At 43.7% G+C, this 14718-nt stretch overlaps 3 protein-coding genes across 3 annotated transcripts; all 3 read right to left on the bottom strand.

Annotated features, from left to right (window-relative positions):
* Positions 1 to 3167: 3167 nt before the first annotated feature.
* On the bottom strand, positions 3168 to 4621 carry LOC306830604 (claudin-3-like). The gene has a single exon (XM_079354178.1). It carries the CDS (start codon positions 4466 to 4468, stop codon positions 3821 to 3823), a length of 648 nt encoding a protein of 215 aa, XP_079210304.1. The 5' UTR covers positions 4469 to 4621; the 3' UTR covers positions 3168 to 3820.
* A 2289-nt stretch (positions 4622 to 6910) lies between these two features.
* On the bottom strand, positions 6911 to 8235 carry LOC306830603 (claudin-3-like). The gene has a single exon (XM_079354177.1). The coding sequence runs from the start codon at positions 8003 to 8005 to the stop codon at positions 7349 to 7351; it is 657 nt and encodes a 218-aa protein (XP_079210303.1). The 5' UTR covers positions 8006 to 8235; the 3' UTR covers positions 6911 to 7348.
* A 1537-nt stretch (positions 8236 to 9772) lies between these two features.
* LOC306830602 (claudin-4) lies at positions 9773 to 10831 on the bottom strand. The gene has a single exon (XM_079354176.1). It carries the CDS (start codon positions 10728 to 10730, stop codon positions 10065 to 10067), a length of 666 nt encoding a protein of 221 aa, XP_079210302.1. The 5' UTR covers positions 10731 to 10831; the 3' UTR covers positions 9773 to 10064.
* Between the last annotated feature and the right edge of the window lie 3887 nt (positions 10832 to 14718).

Below are 14718 nucleotides of genomic sequence, written 5' to 3'. Positions count from 1 at the left end.
ATGTGTTGAGTGTGTGTCTTTATGAGCCAGTGATCGTATGTTAACCTAACCTCCTCTCTCTTTTAGTTAGTATTAATGCTTTTTACCGGACACATTGTATTGAGAAACAGAAAAAAGTGATGAGTATGAGTTTTTATTTATTTTAATATTTTATCTCTGCTGGAATGAAAGGGAGGGTACCATGTTACTAGTTTATCAGAAGGTAGGTTAGTTCAAGTGCCTCACCTATGAGCTCATAGGATGATGGTCCACACACACACACACACACACACACACGCATGCAAATATTTGTGATAAGCTCAGAGATCTGCTTTGACCCAGGTCAGCTGGCCTGCCTGAATTTTTTCCTCTTCACCATTGATGTTGAAACATGTAGATTTTTTTTAACCTTTCAGTCACATACATACTTTTTAAAATGTTATTTGCTCCATGAGAAGGAAAAAGATACAGGAAAGATGTGTGTGTGTGTGTGTGTGTGTGTGTGTGTGGGGGGGGGGGGGGGGGGGGGGGGGGGGGCATGGATCTATAAACAGATTTGGACCCAAATTTGTGATTTATAGGTCAAAACAATCGTCTTTCTTCATAGAACAAGGAGTTAGTACGGTGCCCCTGAAGGCTCAGGTTAGTGAATTAAAGCGTGTTAATGGATGAGAATCGTGTGTACTGATTAGTAAACTGTGGGATTACATATGAAGCCTCCATGGGCTTCATATGAGCTGCACAGAAATGTCATTTTTGGTTTCGACAGCAAAACTGCTTTTTTCATGCCGAGCCCCTTTAAAAGTGAAACACCTGCAGTGTTGGTGAAGACAGTGTGTTTATTCTGAACAACACAAACACCTTGAATGACTCTACGATGCAGGGATCTCTCTGAATCGAGTTCTTTGTGGCTCCGCCGTGGTCTAGATGTGGATTTAGATTTCTTGCCGTTGCAGGTAAACGCTCTCAGTGGGTTTCCGTTCCCACTGAGTGGACACAGGGAGCCTGTGTTATTCTCAGGGAGGGTGGGGGTGGGAGGTTGCTTTCTCTTTTCTGACTTCAGGTGCCCTTCACATTCCCCAGTATCGGTCATGTGACCAGAGTTTGGCCAGAGCCAGCAGAGCCTGACCGCAGAGACTCCCAGAATGCATTTTTTTTTTGTTTTTTTTAGCTTTTTAATGAAATTCAGTTTCATCACAACCTCAGGGCCGTTTGCTTCACCGGGCTGAGTGTGTTTCATAGTTTTGTTGGTTGTTCTGTATTGACGACTCCTCACACTCACACTTTGAATATTTAGGATTAAAGGGAAGTGTTTTCATTGACACAATACCACTGAGAACAAGAACCCTGTTGGTCTTCGTGTCTGAGATTATCTGAGACGACTTATCGTCGTAAGAATCAATCATTAGCTCTGCCGTGACCAAACACGCCTGAGGCTGTGAGAGAAGTGACTGGAACGGCACACAGGAAGTCTGCTCACTGTGAAACAAGCCGTGTGGTCATGATGCTCCACCACAGCTCAGAGGACTGAGCTCCCTTCATTTTCTCCATGTCGTTGTTTGTGCTCAGTCATGATTTGGATAATATCTGTATGTGATGCCCTAAAGAGGTTTGTTACCAGTAGAAACATTTAAATAACAAAGAGACTGATAAACACTCTATAAACATCATACTGTATGTTTTACACAACAACAGCAGAGACAGTAAAATGAAGGTTTTGGATGTGTTTTATTTTACCTCAACATATAACCTGTGTGTCGGGAAAGGTGAGCTGAATCTCTTCCTTTGTTTGTAGCCTTTGACACTGTGACTTCAGCTTCAGGTTACTTTATTTGTGTCTGTTGGTAGATTTGTTGTTTTTGAGCCAGAGAGACTGAGACATTTAATATTATGACACGTGAAACTTCTTCTGTCTTTTCAGATTAAATTTGTGCACTCTGAGAGCCAAGAGGACACAATGAACTTTTCTTGGCTGACACAGGCGATGCAGTATTTACAAGCCTCCACCATACTATATGAAACACTTCACCAAAACCAACTACAAACTAATCATTTTATATTTATATTCATATGTGTGTATGTTTGGGTTCATGTTTTTTGGGAGATGCCTCAGATCAGACCTTCTTCCATTTGTCACGTGCGAGCGACTCGTCAGTCTCAGATTGTTGTTGGCACACAGGAGAAAGAAATATCCTCCAATAAAATCAAACAAAAGATTAAATAATCTCTTGATTTCACTGAAAATCCATCCAAACACTCAAACTATCTTTGTTTTTTTTGCCATGATACAACAACAGACAACTGATATTGAAAAACAATCGACCTTTCACTCGAGGTTTATTCCCACATAGGAATCTTGTTTTTCCCATTTTTTTTATTATTAGTGGGGGATCTTTTGGGTCGAGATTCGAAGACGAGTGTCACATGTTCTCAAAATGTTCTCAAACTCATCCGAATGGAAAAGAGCTGTGAGGGTGCATGCTGAGCAGCTGTCAGGCAGCTCCTTGATATTAGAGGAAGTCATTTGATCCAGCGCCGAGGAACCCTTCCCATATTTACTATAAGGTCTTCATTAATGTTTCATGCTGTTACCGCATCAGCTGTGACTGCATGTGTTTTTAAAAACCAGGCTGGTCTCTTAGGGGGAAATCATGGTTTGGTAAATAAGCAGCTGCCATGATAAGTAAACAGGGAAATGAGACATTGAAGGAGGGATTGTCAGGAAACTGCCTGCTGGCTTTAAACTGCAAGAATATGAGCTGCTGCTGCTGCTTCCATGGCGGCTGCTTATAACTGGACAGGAGATATCCGTGGAAATACAGGACAGTTCTCGATGTCAGTGTACCTGATCGAATGTGTCAGATGGTTACAAGGAAGTGGTTTAACAGCCAATCATAATCAAATTATTAATGTTTTTTTTTTAAAAAGAAGCATCCAGGAATGATTTCACTCACTCTTCTCACCTCCGCTCTGTAACTGATCCGGGGCCTAATTGTTCAGGGCGCGCGTGGTGAAGTTGTCAGTTTGCCGGTAACGTAGCCCTCGGGATTGAATTTCAGAGTACTCTTACGAAGGACAGAACTCGTCTACGTCACTTTGTCACTAGCTCCCTGACTCATGCTGGAGCGAGTAAGCTGGTACCAGACCTTAAAGGAAGTCTGATGGGAGTAACATCAGGCGAGTAAGGATCAGTAAAATAAGACATTATCTTTATTAAAAAAAAACTCATCTGAAATACATGAACAGTAGTGACATTGTTTATAATACACAGACATGATTGCCATAATGGGTGAACACAGGTGCTTCAGTGCTGCCTTTACAAAGCTCCACCCTGACCACACTGCACTTAAAGCTGCACTGAACACAGTTATCATCTCTCCTGTTACAGACGATTAATGATGCTCGTACAACACATAACATAACCCTGCTGATGACGCGTTCACTCCATGGTATCCATTTTGTACGCAGTGGTGTTTTATGTGAGGGGGGGAAACATGAAGCAGTCAATCAGTGGTAAACATTAAGGAGCTGAGACCGCTTAAGAACAATGTATGCTTGTAAAGACACCAACATGAAGCGTGTCGACCTTAAATAAGCCGCAGCTCTAACAACAGAAATGTAATTTTTTGTTTAGAAACCTGATTTGTAGAAATTTCCACAGCTGTCTAATGCCTGATTTTTTTTATTCGAGTACGTGTAGCATTAAAGGTTCAATCAAACCGATCCTTCACGGCAGAGTCTCCTCGTCTCTGTCAGCTCTGTTCCTCGGTTCACCCTCAGCCCGGTGTGAAGAGAGCTTTTGCCAGATTTGAAAATGTCTTTTCTCCTCTTTGACCGTCAGTCACACGTAGTCTTTCCGTTCTAACCCGGGGCCTCCTGCGGACCGTGGGGCAGAGTAAGCCATCCGTGAAGGGTTGTACCTGGTCTCCCGTGGCGGACAGGAGCAGCACAGCAGTCCACCGCCCAGAATCAGCAGTGCAGCAGCTGCCCAGCCGATGTACAGAGCGGCTCCCAGCTCCCTCCGCTGAGCGTCAGTGAGAAGAGGGTTGTAGAAGTCCCTGATGATGGTGTTGGCCGACCAGGAGACGGGAATGAGCTGCATGACTCCAGACACGATGAAGAAGACTCCAGAGATGATCATCACCTTGGCCTTGGATGCTTCATCGTCGATGCAGTTGGTGCACTTCGCCCCGGCGATGGCGACAAGAACTGCCAAAATGGCGAGCAGGATGGAGATGACGGTGAGGGCGCGAGCGGCTTGGAGGTCCTGGGAGAGGGCGAGCATGGAGTCGTAGACCTTACACTGCATCTGACCCGTGCTTTGGACCACGCAGGTCATCCACAGACCCTCCCAGATGATCTGAGCTGTCACTATGTTGCTGCCGATGAAAGCTGTCACCCTCCACATGGGGAGGGCGCACGCCACGATGGCAATAATCCATCCCAAAATGCACAGGGAGATGCCTATCAGCTCCAGCCCGACAGACATACTGAAGCGTCTTCTTCCTCTGCTGCCGAGTTTGTTTCACACCTGGGAGGAGGTCACGGAAGAAAAGCTGCAAAGAGAAGAAGTCGAGCAAACTGCTAGTGAAGCTGATTTCAAGCCTCACATCCGTGAGTGTGTAATGAGCTGATGCCTGAACTACACCAGTATCCTTTATATGGCAGATCAAGTGAATGGGAGGAGTTCTTGAAGGAGCTGACATCACCAAAAGGGGAGGAAGGACCCGGGCACAGTCTGCTCTCAGCTTACATGGCCAGGAGTCACAATGGGCCTGGACACAAAGAGTCTTTTACAGCTGAAAGGACTCCACGTATTTCATGCACAGTTACAGAAACAGTTCTGAGCTTGATTAAATTGTAATGTGCCGTAGATTAGATGTGACTGTTTGTTATTGGCTATTGATAACAACAGCGTTGTGTATAAATGTAAGGGTAGGATGACCTCCTGGGTTCAGACTCAGTATGTCTTGGTTGGAGATGAACAGAAACATTAAGATTAAAGGAGAAACCGACATATTGATCTCAGTAATGTGTTGGGCCTTGCGATTGTTTTTTTGGATATCTTGAACTTATTGGAAGGATGCCAAGCATTGTTTTATGAAGTGCTTTGAGAGCGCTCTTTAAAACATCAATGCAAACTCTCCCTCGTGTGTTCCAGCTGGCACAACGTTTTGGACCGTGTTCGCTACACTTACATAAGTTTTACCCTCATTTAACCAGTGGTCGGCTGCTTCCCATAAAAAGGGGCGATGTCTTACTGAAAGTGACTTGGAGAGTCAGAATCATTGCAGCAACACATTTGCACAACGTGCCGTCACTCCGGTCGAGTTTTTCAAACTATAGAACAAAATTACATCTCGATAAAACTCACGGCCTTGGGTCTCGATTTAACAGCATGCTAATGTTTCTCCTCAGGCCCAAAGATCTTCACGTATCCCATGTACGCAGACTGTAGTCCACCAAGCGGGGGCTTATTCTCCATCTCTTCTAACCACCGTCCTGTCTCTACATTAAAAGCCCCAAAATAACAAACAAAAGTTTCTTGTAATTTGAGCTCCTTTGTTTTTTCTTTCGCACCAACACACCGAGACAAATTCCTTGTATATGTAAATGTAAACTGATTCTGATTGAACGTCTTGCTTATCAAAGAAGTTTAAAATCTTACATGTTCTGAACGTTCATATTTCATAATAATGTTTATAATAAGCCTTTACTCCATGTTGCATGTCAAATTATGCTGCTTTATAAAAGTGTCCTGCCAGCTTTTAGGCGGTAGCTACGCTAATGTCAGTGGTCATGATAGTTTACCCTTTTTTTTTTTTCCAAGAGTGAGACGACAGCATTACTTTTTATTCAAGCTTTTTATATTGTCTTTTTTTTCAAAATTATATAACAAGCGGAAGTCTGAAGTCCTGACATGATGTAGCTACACTTCATCTACATCTATTAAAATACAAAAACAGTGAGTTAGTGACTCTTAGATTTATTAATAGGATTCATGGCTCTGATGTTGGCTCAATATGAAAAAAAAGAAAGTGTGGATGTAGTGAACCTTGGCTGTGTAATCATTGCAGCTCAGCTTGCTGCCTTTCTCTGGGCTGAAGCTTTAATGAAGGCCTGAAGTTGTTTTGTTCTCTTAAAAGAAACCTAAAGGACGTTTCTGTCTCTTTAACTGTGTTTGCCGTCGAGCGTGCTCCTTTTTTTGTTGTTTTTATAAATGAAGAATTCCTGACCTTTGCTCCTTATTCCCGCCTCCTGACCTTTTTATCATCGCTGCATGGTGAAAAGAACTTGCAACTCCGAAACGACATCTTTCACATTTCAAATAATCATCAAAACAATCGAACAAAAAGCATCAGGGTTTCCGGATTGGGAAATGTACTTAAACACACACAACACATTCTGTTTTCACTTCCAACACTTTGGAGTTGCAGTTACGAGGCTTTCACTGGACGACAGGTTTGTGTTTGATGGGCTTTAATGACTCTGTCTGTCTGCAGAATACCCTTGAAATTCTTCAGTGCAAGGACCGTCTCCTGAGAAATAACCCCCCCACCTCCTCCTTCAGCATTCTGTAAGCCAGTGTTGACAGACCCCCCCCCCCCCCCCCCCCCCCCCCAGTCTCCCCCTCTGACATGAAACAGCTCCATTGTTTGGTGGGCAGCTCAGATAGGTGAGTGTGGGGAAGCTAACATCTTATCAAAGAGCCAACAGACATATGGGAGACAGCCAGGTGGACAGATGCTGTGATGGAGTCGTCAGCCTGATGGCCAGCTCGGAGCCGTGTATGGAAACGGCACCTGTTTTCATTTGAACAAGTATACACGACTTCACATCTCACTGGAATAAATCCTGTTCTGTCCCGTTTCACTGACGAGCACGCTGACATATAAATATTCAAACATTCAAATAAATGAGACACTGTAAGTACAAGAAAAGGACTTTAATTTAAAAAGTAACATCTTTAAAACCGAACGTTGCAGTTCAGAAACAAACAACAAACAAAATCAGCGTTTCGTGGCTTTAAGAAAAACACAAAGATTTTCATTTAAAAAATAGAAAGGTAATATATATAAACAGTAAAAATGCAGATTCACATTTTCTTTAACTGTGTATTTACACATTACACAGTTATTTCATAAAGTATAAAACGAGGCCTCCCGTATTCACTTGGATATTAGTTGTGGTTAAATTTGATCATGAAAGAAAGCAGAAGAAGAATCTTCCTGTCCGGTGGTTTGAAAATCAGGGAGCTCCCAAACTCAACATTGAGAGAAATATGCAGTTTACAACACAGTTACTCAACAAAGACCTCCCTCCAGTCGTTTCATGACAGTAAGCGTGTGAGAATAGAGCAGCTGTGAACTCAAACGTAGTCTCTCCTGTCGTAACCGCTCGGTGCCATCGACCTGGTTTGAGAGTACACCATCTTTGAAGGTGGCCCGTACCTTTTCTCAGGCTGCTTGGGGCAACTGGAGCAGAGAATTCCCCCTCCGAGGAGCAGAAAGGCGGCGGCGGCCCAGCCCAGGTACAGAGCCGCCCCTATCTCCCTCTTCTGCGCCTCCGGTATGATCGGGTTATAGAACTCCATGATGATCGTGTGGGCTGACCACGACACGGGGATGAGCTGGGTCAGTGACGCCACGATGAAGGCCACGCCAGCTGCTATCATCACTCGGGCCTTGGCTGAGTCCTCCTCCACGCAGTTGGTGCATTTCGCTCCCATGGTGGCCACCAGGAGTCCCACGACGCCCACCACGATGGAGATGATGGTGAGAGCGCGGGCGGCCTGGAGGTCGCCACTCAGAGCCAACATGGAGTCGTGGATCTTACACTGCATCTGGCCCGTGCTCTGGACCACGCAGTTCATCCAGATGCCCTCCCAGGTGATCTGAGCCGTGACGATGTTCATCCCAATAAAGGCTGACACTCTCCACATGGGCAAGGCGCAGGAAACAATGGCCGAGATCCACCCCAGGACCGCCAGAGTCACTCCGAGTATCTCCACTCCAGCAGAAGGCATGTCTTCACTTTGTGTTAGTCAGAGGTCTCCTCCAGCCGTGTGCTGTGTTGGATTCGGTTAAAGTCTCTGCGGTACTGATCGCTCACATGAGCGTAAGTTATCTTTAGAAGCAGAAGGTGGAGTCACTTGGCGATTGGCCTGGGGAAAAAAAGTTCAAATCATCTTCAGTCCCACCTCGTTTCAGCATGTAAACGGCCCCTTGCTTAATCATTGAACTTCTTCTCCCCCGGTAGCTCTCCCGTCTATTTGGGTGAGAGAAGAGTAAACACGAGGTGTGTATCTCAGGTCTGGAGTAGTTAAAGAGTAACAGACATGGTGATGAATGATTAAAAGTGGAAAGCACGATATCTTCCACTTCTGGTTTCTCATTTTTGTCCTCCCTCCGTTTTAAAAATCTGAAATATTTGATTTCATTTTATTGCTCGTTTGTATGAAACATCAAGTATGTCGCTTCCCTCAACAAGCCCGCCACGAAGAGACTAATACAAGGACCCTTGTTTGGGAAGTGATGCTACCTCAAGAGTTTGGAAATGTGTCTGTAGTTACACAACAGGTTCAGGAGAAGTTCACTGAAACATCTTCGAGAGAGATAAATATAATCATAGTTACTGTCACTTTTTTTTTTAATGCACAAGATGATGAAGTATTTTGCAACAACGTGGGGGCGTTGGCGACTGTTCTCTAAAAATTCCTTTTCCAGCTGCCTATATGTCCATGAGAAAATAAAGATGGAGTCCACATGTTGGTTGTGGAGGTGCAAACAACTCTTATCCTCTGAAGGTTTCGTTTCTGTATCTCAGCAACACAGCGAGACAGTTCAAATGTAGAGTTAGACATTGTAACTCCATGAGGTCATTCCAAGGAACCGTCCCACAAAGAGAGATTTGGTGGAAGCTCAAGCTATTGTGTGTGTGTGTGTGTGTGTGTGTGTGTGTGTGTGTGTACACAGCGCTTTAGGGTCTTATCAGTGTCCTTGTCCTGAAGGTCACAATGCGTCAGGAGTTTTTACCTCAGTCTAACTTTTGCACGTGCCACACACACACACACATACACACACACACACACACACACACAGAGCTCCTAAAAATGCACGCTTTGACCTCCAGTAGTCCTGTCAGTCAGGATTCCTTATTAAAAAAAAACCCCAAAAAACTGTGTTTACTTTCCCTGCAAAACTGAATGGAAATAATGATGCAAGATAATCTGTGAGGTTTCCACCATGAACCTCCTACTATATTGTTAAAAAAAAAAATCCTTCGATTCCCCCTCCAGGATCAGTTTGGTGTTTTTTATTTACATTTTTCAACATTTCAAGGAACTCTCCAAGCATTAAGTCTCCAACAGGTGGAGAACAGTAAACACCTCGGACCTGATCAATGGGGTCTTTGTGGATCGGTTACAGTGCAGGTTACATCTCCTTGCAGACAGAGACTTTTTATCTCTTACTCAGTTTCGCTCGTGCAAATGGAGGACAGGCTACAATGGGCAGGAAGCATAAGGTGCTCTCTGAAAACAAGCCACCCATTGTGCAGCTTCCCCCCCATTTACAATGAAACAAAATACTTCATTTCAGCTTGCATCAGTATCTCTCTTATGAGTTGACTCAGCTGAACTCTGCAGAGTTCCTGCATACCAAAGACGCTCTGCATGTAAGCTCGAGTTGCATTTGATTTAAGCGTCCGTCTTTTTGACTTGGCATGGAAGTGCAGGGTTAAAAAAAAAAAAAAAAAAAAAAAAATCTTCATTAAGAAAGCTTAAAAATAGTCATCTTTGAAATGTTTTTCTTTATTCATTTATAACCTTGTAAAAGCACTGATCACACATGGACCAGCGTGGACATTATGTGACTGCACTCATATCAGGAAAGAGCTTAAAAAACTTCAAATAAAATGTATTCATGTTTGAAACAACAACAAACACTAAAAGCTGAAATAAACACAAGAACAAAAACAGAGATAAAACATGCATCACTGATTCATACTGAATGTCCAAACTGCTGATGACCACATCTGATGATTCGCCAACACTGGTCACGTCTCTCTGTCCTCACATCACTTGTTCATACATAGTCTCTTCTGGTGTATCCGTTGACTGACATGGTCTTGACCGGTGAATAGTCCACGCGGGGGGGCAGAGCGCCATGACTCGCTGCTGTAGGTGTTTTGGTCGGGCAGGAGCAACAGAGCAGGGCTCCGCCTAGGATGAGCAGGCAGGAGGCAGCCCAGCCGAAGTACAGGGCATTACCAAACTCCCTCTTCCCCGTCTCCTCCAGCAGCGGGTCGTAAAAACCCAGAACAATGGCGTGAGCTGTCCAGGAAACGGCCACCAGCAGCAGCAGTCCAGCCACCACAAAGGTCACTCCAGCCGTCACCACCAGCCGGGGTTTACTGCTCACGTCCCGGCTGCAGTTGGTGCACTTTGCACCGGCCACTGACAGACAAATTCCCACAATACTCAACACCATGGAGACGATGACCAAAGCGCGAGCCGCCTGCAGGTCGACAGGAAGCCCCAGCATGGAGTCGTGCACCTTGCAGTGCATCTGGCCCGTGCTCTGCACCGAACAGTTCATCCACAAACCCTCCCAGATCACCTGGGAGATGACGATGTTCTGACCAATGTAGGCAGCCACCCGCCACATGGGCAGGCCGCACGCCACCATCACCCCCAGCCACCCGGCCACAGCAAGGATCATACCGAGGATCTCCAAGCCTGCGGAGTACATGGTCGGAGCTGGGGATGAAGAAAGAGCCGGTCTTTCCAGGGCTGGTTGGGATAGAAGGCCCTCTGTGTCCGCAGGTTCAACCCTCCCGAGATGGAGGCGATATCGGGTCTCGTTGGCTAAGAGAGGGAGAAACAGATTCTACCTTCTTTATACAGCTTAGACGTCTGAAGGTGGAGTCAGCTGAAAGTGGCATCATGTTTACCCTCAAACTACACCTGAGAACGGGGAGACCTTCGCGTTTTAAAAGTAGAACAGGTGCCACATTGAAAACCATGAAAATCTGTGATTTTTTTTTTTTTATAAAGAAATTTAGTCAAGTGCCTGTCGTGTTTTTAGACAACAGTTACAGAGGAAATACTTACACTACACATCATCACTATGTGATAACATCAGGTCATAATAAAACATTTAAAGATATATTCACTGTTTTTTTGAATAAAAACGCTGAATCACCATCTGAATGAAATATCCATGCATTAAAAGGAGCAACAATGACAGGCCTTGTCCGTCGCTGGTCAGCTACATGATCCTCGCAGGGAGGAAAAAAAAAAAAAAACTCCGCCCTCTGTAATCAGGTCACAAAGTGTGGGCATGTTTAATTAGCTTTTTAAAGAATGGAGGATATTTCGTTGAACATTTAAAGATGCACTGACAACGTCGTCTTTCTCGTCTTTTATCTGACACGAGCAGATAACAGTTGTTTTAGCCTCCGTGGGACGCGTTATCACCAACGTCAAACTAAATACATACCTGGGACTTAATGCTAGGTCATCTGTCACTGATCCCTTCATAAACACCGCCTTTGTATGCAATCATTTTTTTGTGTAACCTTAGAGGACAAAGGGAACATGAAGTCTCTGAGGCTGTAGTCACCTTGTAATGTGATGTAAAGGGATCAATACAGTTTTACGTAAAGCTGGAAATGCTCCAAAAATCGTGCAGTCAACTTCTATTTTTACTTGATGAGTAAGAAAATGAATCCAAGAATACGAGCGGGAGTAAAAACAGGTGGGAGCATGTTCTTTTAAATATCTACAATATGTTGTTGTTTGAGAGACAAACGGGCCGTTGAGGTTGGCTGCTGAGCTGTGTCATTACAGGCTTTCCTCTCATCATCAGAGGTCACCCGAGGTCAGCGGTCAGGATGAGCATGTTTGGTCAAACCCCCGCCGGAGACAAACGGACACACACATACCTACAGACCCTCCTGTCCTCCCACAGAGACATCAGGGACATCAGGACCTCAGAGGGAAGACAAAAAGTTTTCTCTGTAATCAAACTTCGTTCAAACATCAGGAAACTTGTGTTTGATGTTGATGATGTTTCTTTAACCTTCTTCTCCTCTTCTTGCTCCTCTTTCTTCGCCCTCTGAGTTTCTCACCCCGGGGATAGACGGCTAAACGTGACACATTCAAGGGAATGATTCAAACTGTGAGTGTGTGTGCAACAGGCAGAGGGAGCCACTGCAGCTTCTTACAGTATTTATTTGTTTTGCTTAAGTTATTCTGCTTTTACAGAAAACGCCCTTCATCATGATGTCTGTTTCCTTTAGAGGACGTTATTTCTGTTTTTACTGTTTGCTCACACAAAGAAAGAAGCCGGTTTTAAAGAGTCAAAGTCAGACTGCAGTGTCTGTACCGTGTGCTCGGTTTTAGGAAGTCCCTTCTTTCGAGAGCAAACATTTTTGTGCCTTGAAACTTTTAAATACCTGATTAAAAAAAAAAAGATGAAACAGCTTGAATGAAAACACCAGACGTGATTGGCTTATTCCTTCAACAGTGGCGTCTTGACGAGGATGAGACAGTGCTGTCTTTTTGTTTCTCTTTATCCAGAAGTAACTTTCACATTTTCCACGATGTGTCTGAAACAATCATCTCAATAAATCATCCTGAGTGATGCTTTTGACTCCAATCTTTGAGATCTCAGAATTAAACCGAGACCGGAAGTCTGAGTGTCGGTCAGGACGGTCGATTATGTTTTAGTTTAACAGATAACATCACACGATGACTCAACACCTTACTCAATCTGCACATTTTTTTAAAAACACAATTGATTATCTCAAGATGAATCCGTCTCACGCCTGTTTTACGTTTGGATTCCTGTGACTGTGAGCTTTTCTTTCAGGGTGCTCATCTTGCATCTTGATAGTGAATAAAGTTTCCTCTTTATAGTTCACCAGCTTTTTCTCTGCAGTAAAAAAAAAAAAGGTGGACAGTGTTGAGATCATTACTCTTCATATGAAGAAGCATTCATGCACATACTATGTGTGTGTCTGACCACAGTTAGTTCCTGTTCATACTCTGTGGTGAGTGATGTTCCTGTCATGCATATTCAGCATGTCTCGTTTCCTGGTCTGCAGAGCAGATCTATTTGATCTATATCTCTGAATGTGAGCATTTGTGTGGTGTTTTTATCTAGAGCAAACTTGACCATTATTCTCCACGCTCACTGCAGGTGCAGCTCCTGCATTAGACCGCGTCCTACATGTAGACACATGCAGAGCACCTTGCTAAACATTCACCTGTTCTGGGAGCAGGAGCAGGTCTGACTGGTTTCCAGAGTGTTCTGCTGCAGGTTGTTGTTTCTTCACAGCATCGAATGTTAAATAACAATGAATGTGGAAATAACAGAAGTAATGATAAATAAGGAAGAAATGTTGTTCCTGTCTTTGTTCAAAACCCAAAAAGCTTGACTCTTTTTTTTTTTTTAAATGAACACAAATGAGGAAGTGAAAATATCTCCCGGGCAAAACACGAAGCCTCAGTCCCTCCTTGTCCCTGTCGATCCCCTGAACCTGCTTTTTTCCTCACTAGCACGAGAGCTCCTGTGACTTTACATCACGACACTGAAAAACTGGACTGAAACAAGAAAACAGACCAAAACATGACATCACGCAACTTGATTTGTGGATTTTGATGAACAAAATAAAATATAGATCTTCCATAGAAGATTAAAAAAAAAAAAGTTCATCAATTATGGAGACTTAGCACACTTCCTGTTTCTGTCATGTGATAACATATCATGTTTGAACATGCGTGACTCACTAAAGGTACCACAAAGACACTGTTTGGGATTAAATTTCCCCTGAAACTTGAACACCGGCCTCAGGGCTCGCTCTGATGACATCACACCCCCAATACAAACACCATCCGCCCACACAGGTATACGACACAATGACACAAGAAACTGGTTTTTCTGTGTGTTAAAAACAAACAGTGTAACTAACAGTTATTTATACATCACAAAATATTAACTGTTATCTGCCCCACCCACCTGCTGCTATGAAGAATTACCCCATGCTACTTTAGATACCTTATATAGGACAATATCTACGTCAGATGATGATTATTCTGAAACATATTCATCATAATAATCTTTTTTAAATCAAGCATTTGTGTCGAATGTTTCCACAAAAATGTCTTTTAATAATGAACTCAAGAAACTAAATGACCAAGTCAACACCAAAAAAAAAGAAGAGAGAAAACGAAGATCAAAACGCCAACGTCATCGCCATGGAAACATCACCATCCAACAGATGGAGAAGTTTTAAATTCAAAATGTGAAGCTCCTGTGAGGTGTTTTATTAGGTGGTTATGAAACAGACTTTCTGTTTTAACCTTGTTGAACTGAGGCCGGGGAAATAAAAGCTAATATTAAAAAATAATAATATTGAAATGAAGACACCTTTCAGCGCAGCAGAATCATTTTGCCTTTTGAACTCTGCGTTGAAACGTAGTAAACCATTAATTGAACTGAAGGGTTGGACTGTTAATTGAGCGCCAGAGCGGCCGTTACAGTGAAGCCTGGGCTCGCCTCCCACTGCTTGTTGAGACTCGTCACCTCAGCTCCCTGCGGCATTTTCTCACGGATGTGGAGTCAAGTTTTTTCACCTGTCATGCAAATTGTGTTGCAAAAGTTGCCGCAGTTTTTCTGTCTCCGTTTCTCGGGGAAAAATGCCTCAGTGGGAAACTGACACTTCTACACAATC

This window comes from Symphodus melops, assembly GCF_947650265.1.
Source record: "Symphodus melops genome assembly, chromosome: 10".
Classification (NCBI taxonomy): domain Eukaryota; kingdom Metazoa; phylum Chordata; class Actinopteri; order Labriformes; family Labridae; genus Symphodus; species Symphodus melops.
Note: the sequence above shows the minus strand (reverse complement) of the source record. Positions and strands in the feature narration are given on the sequence as shown.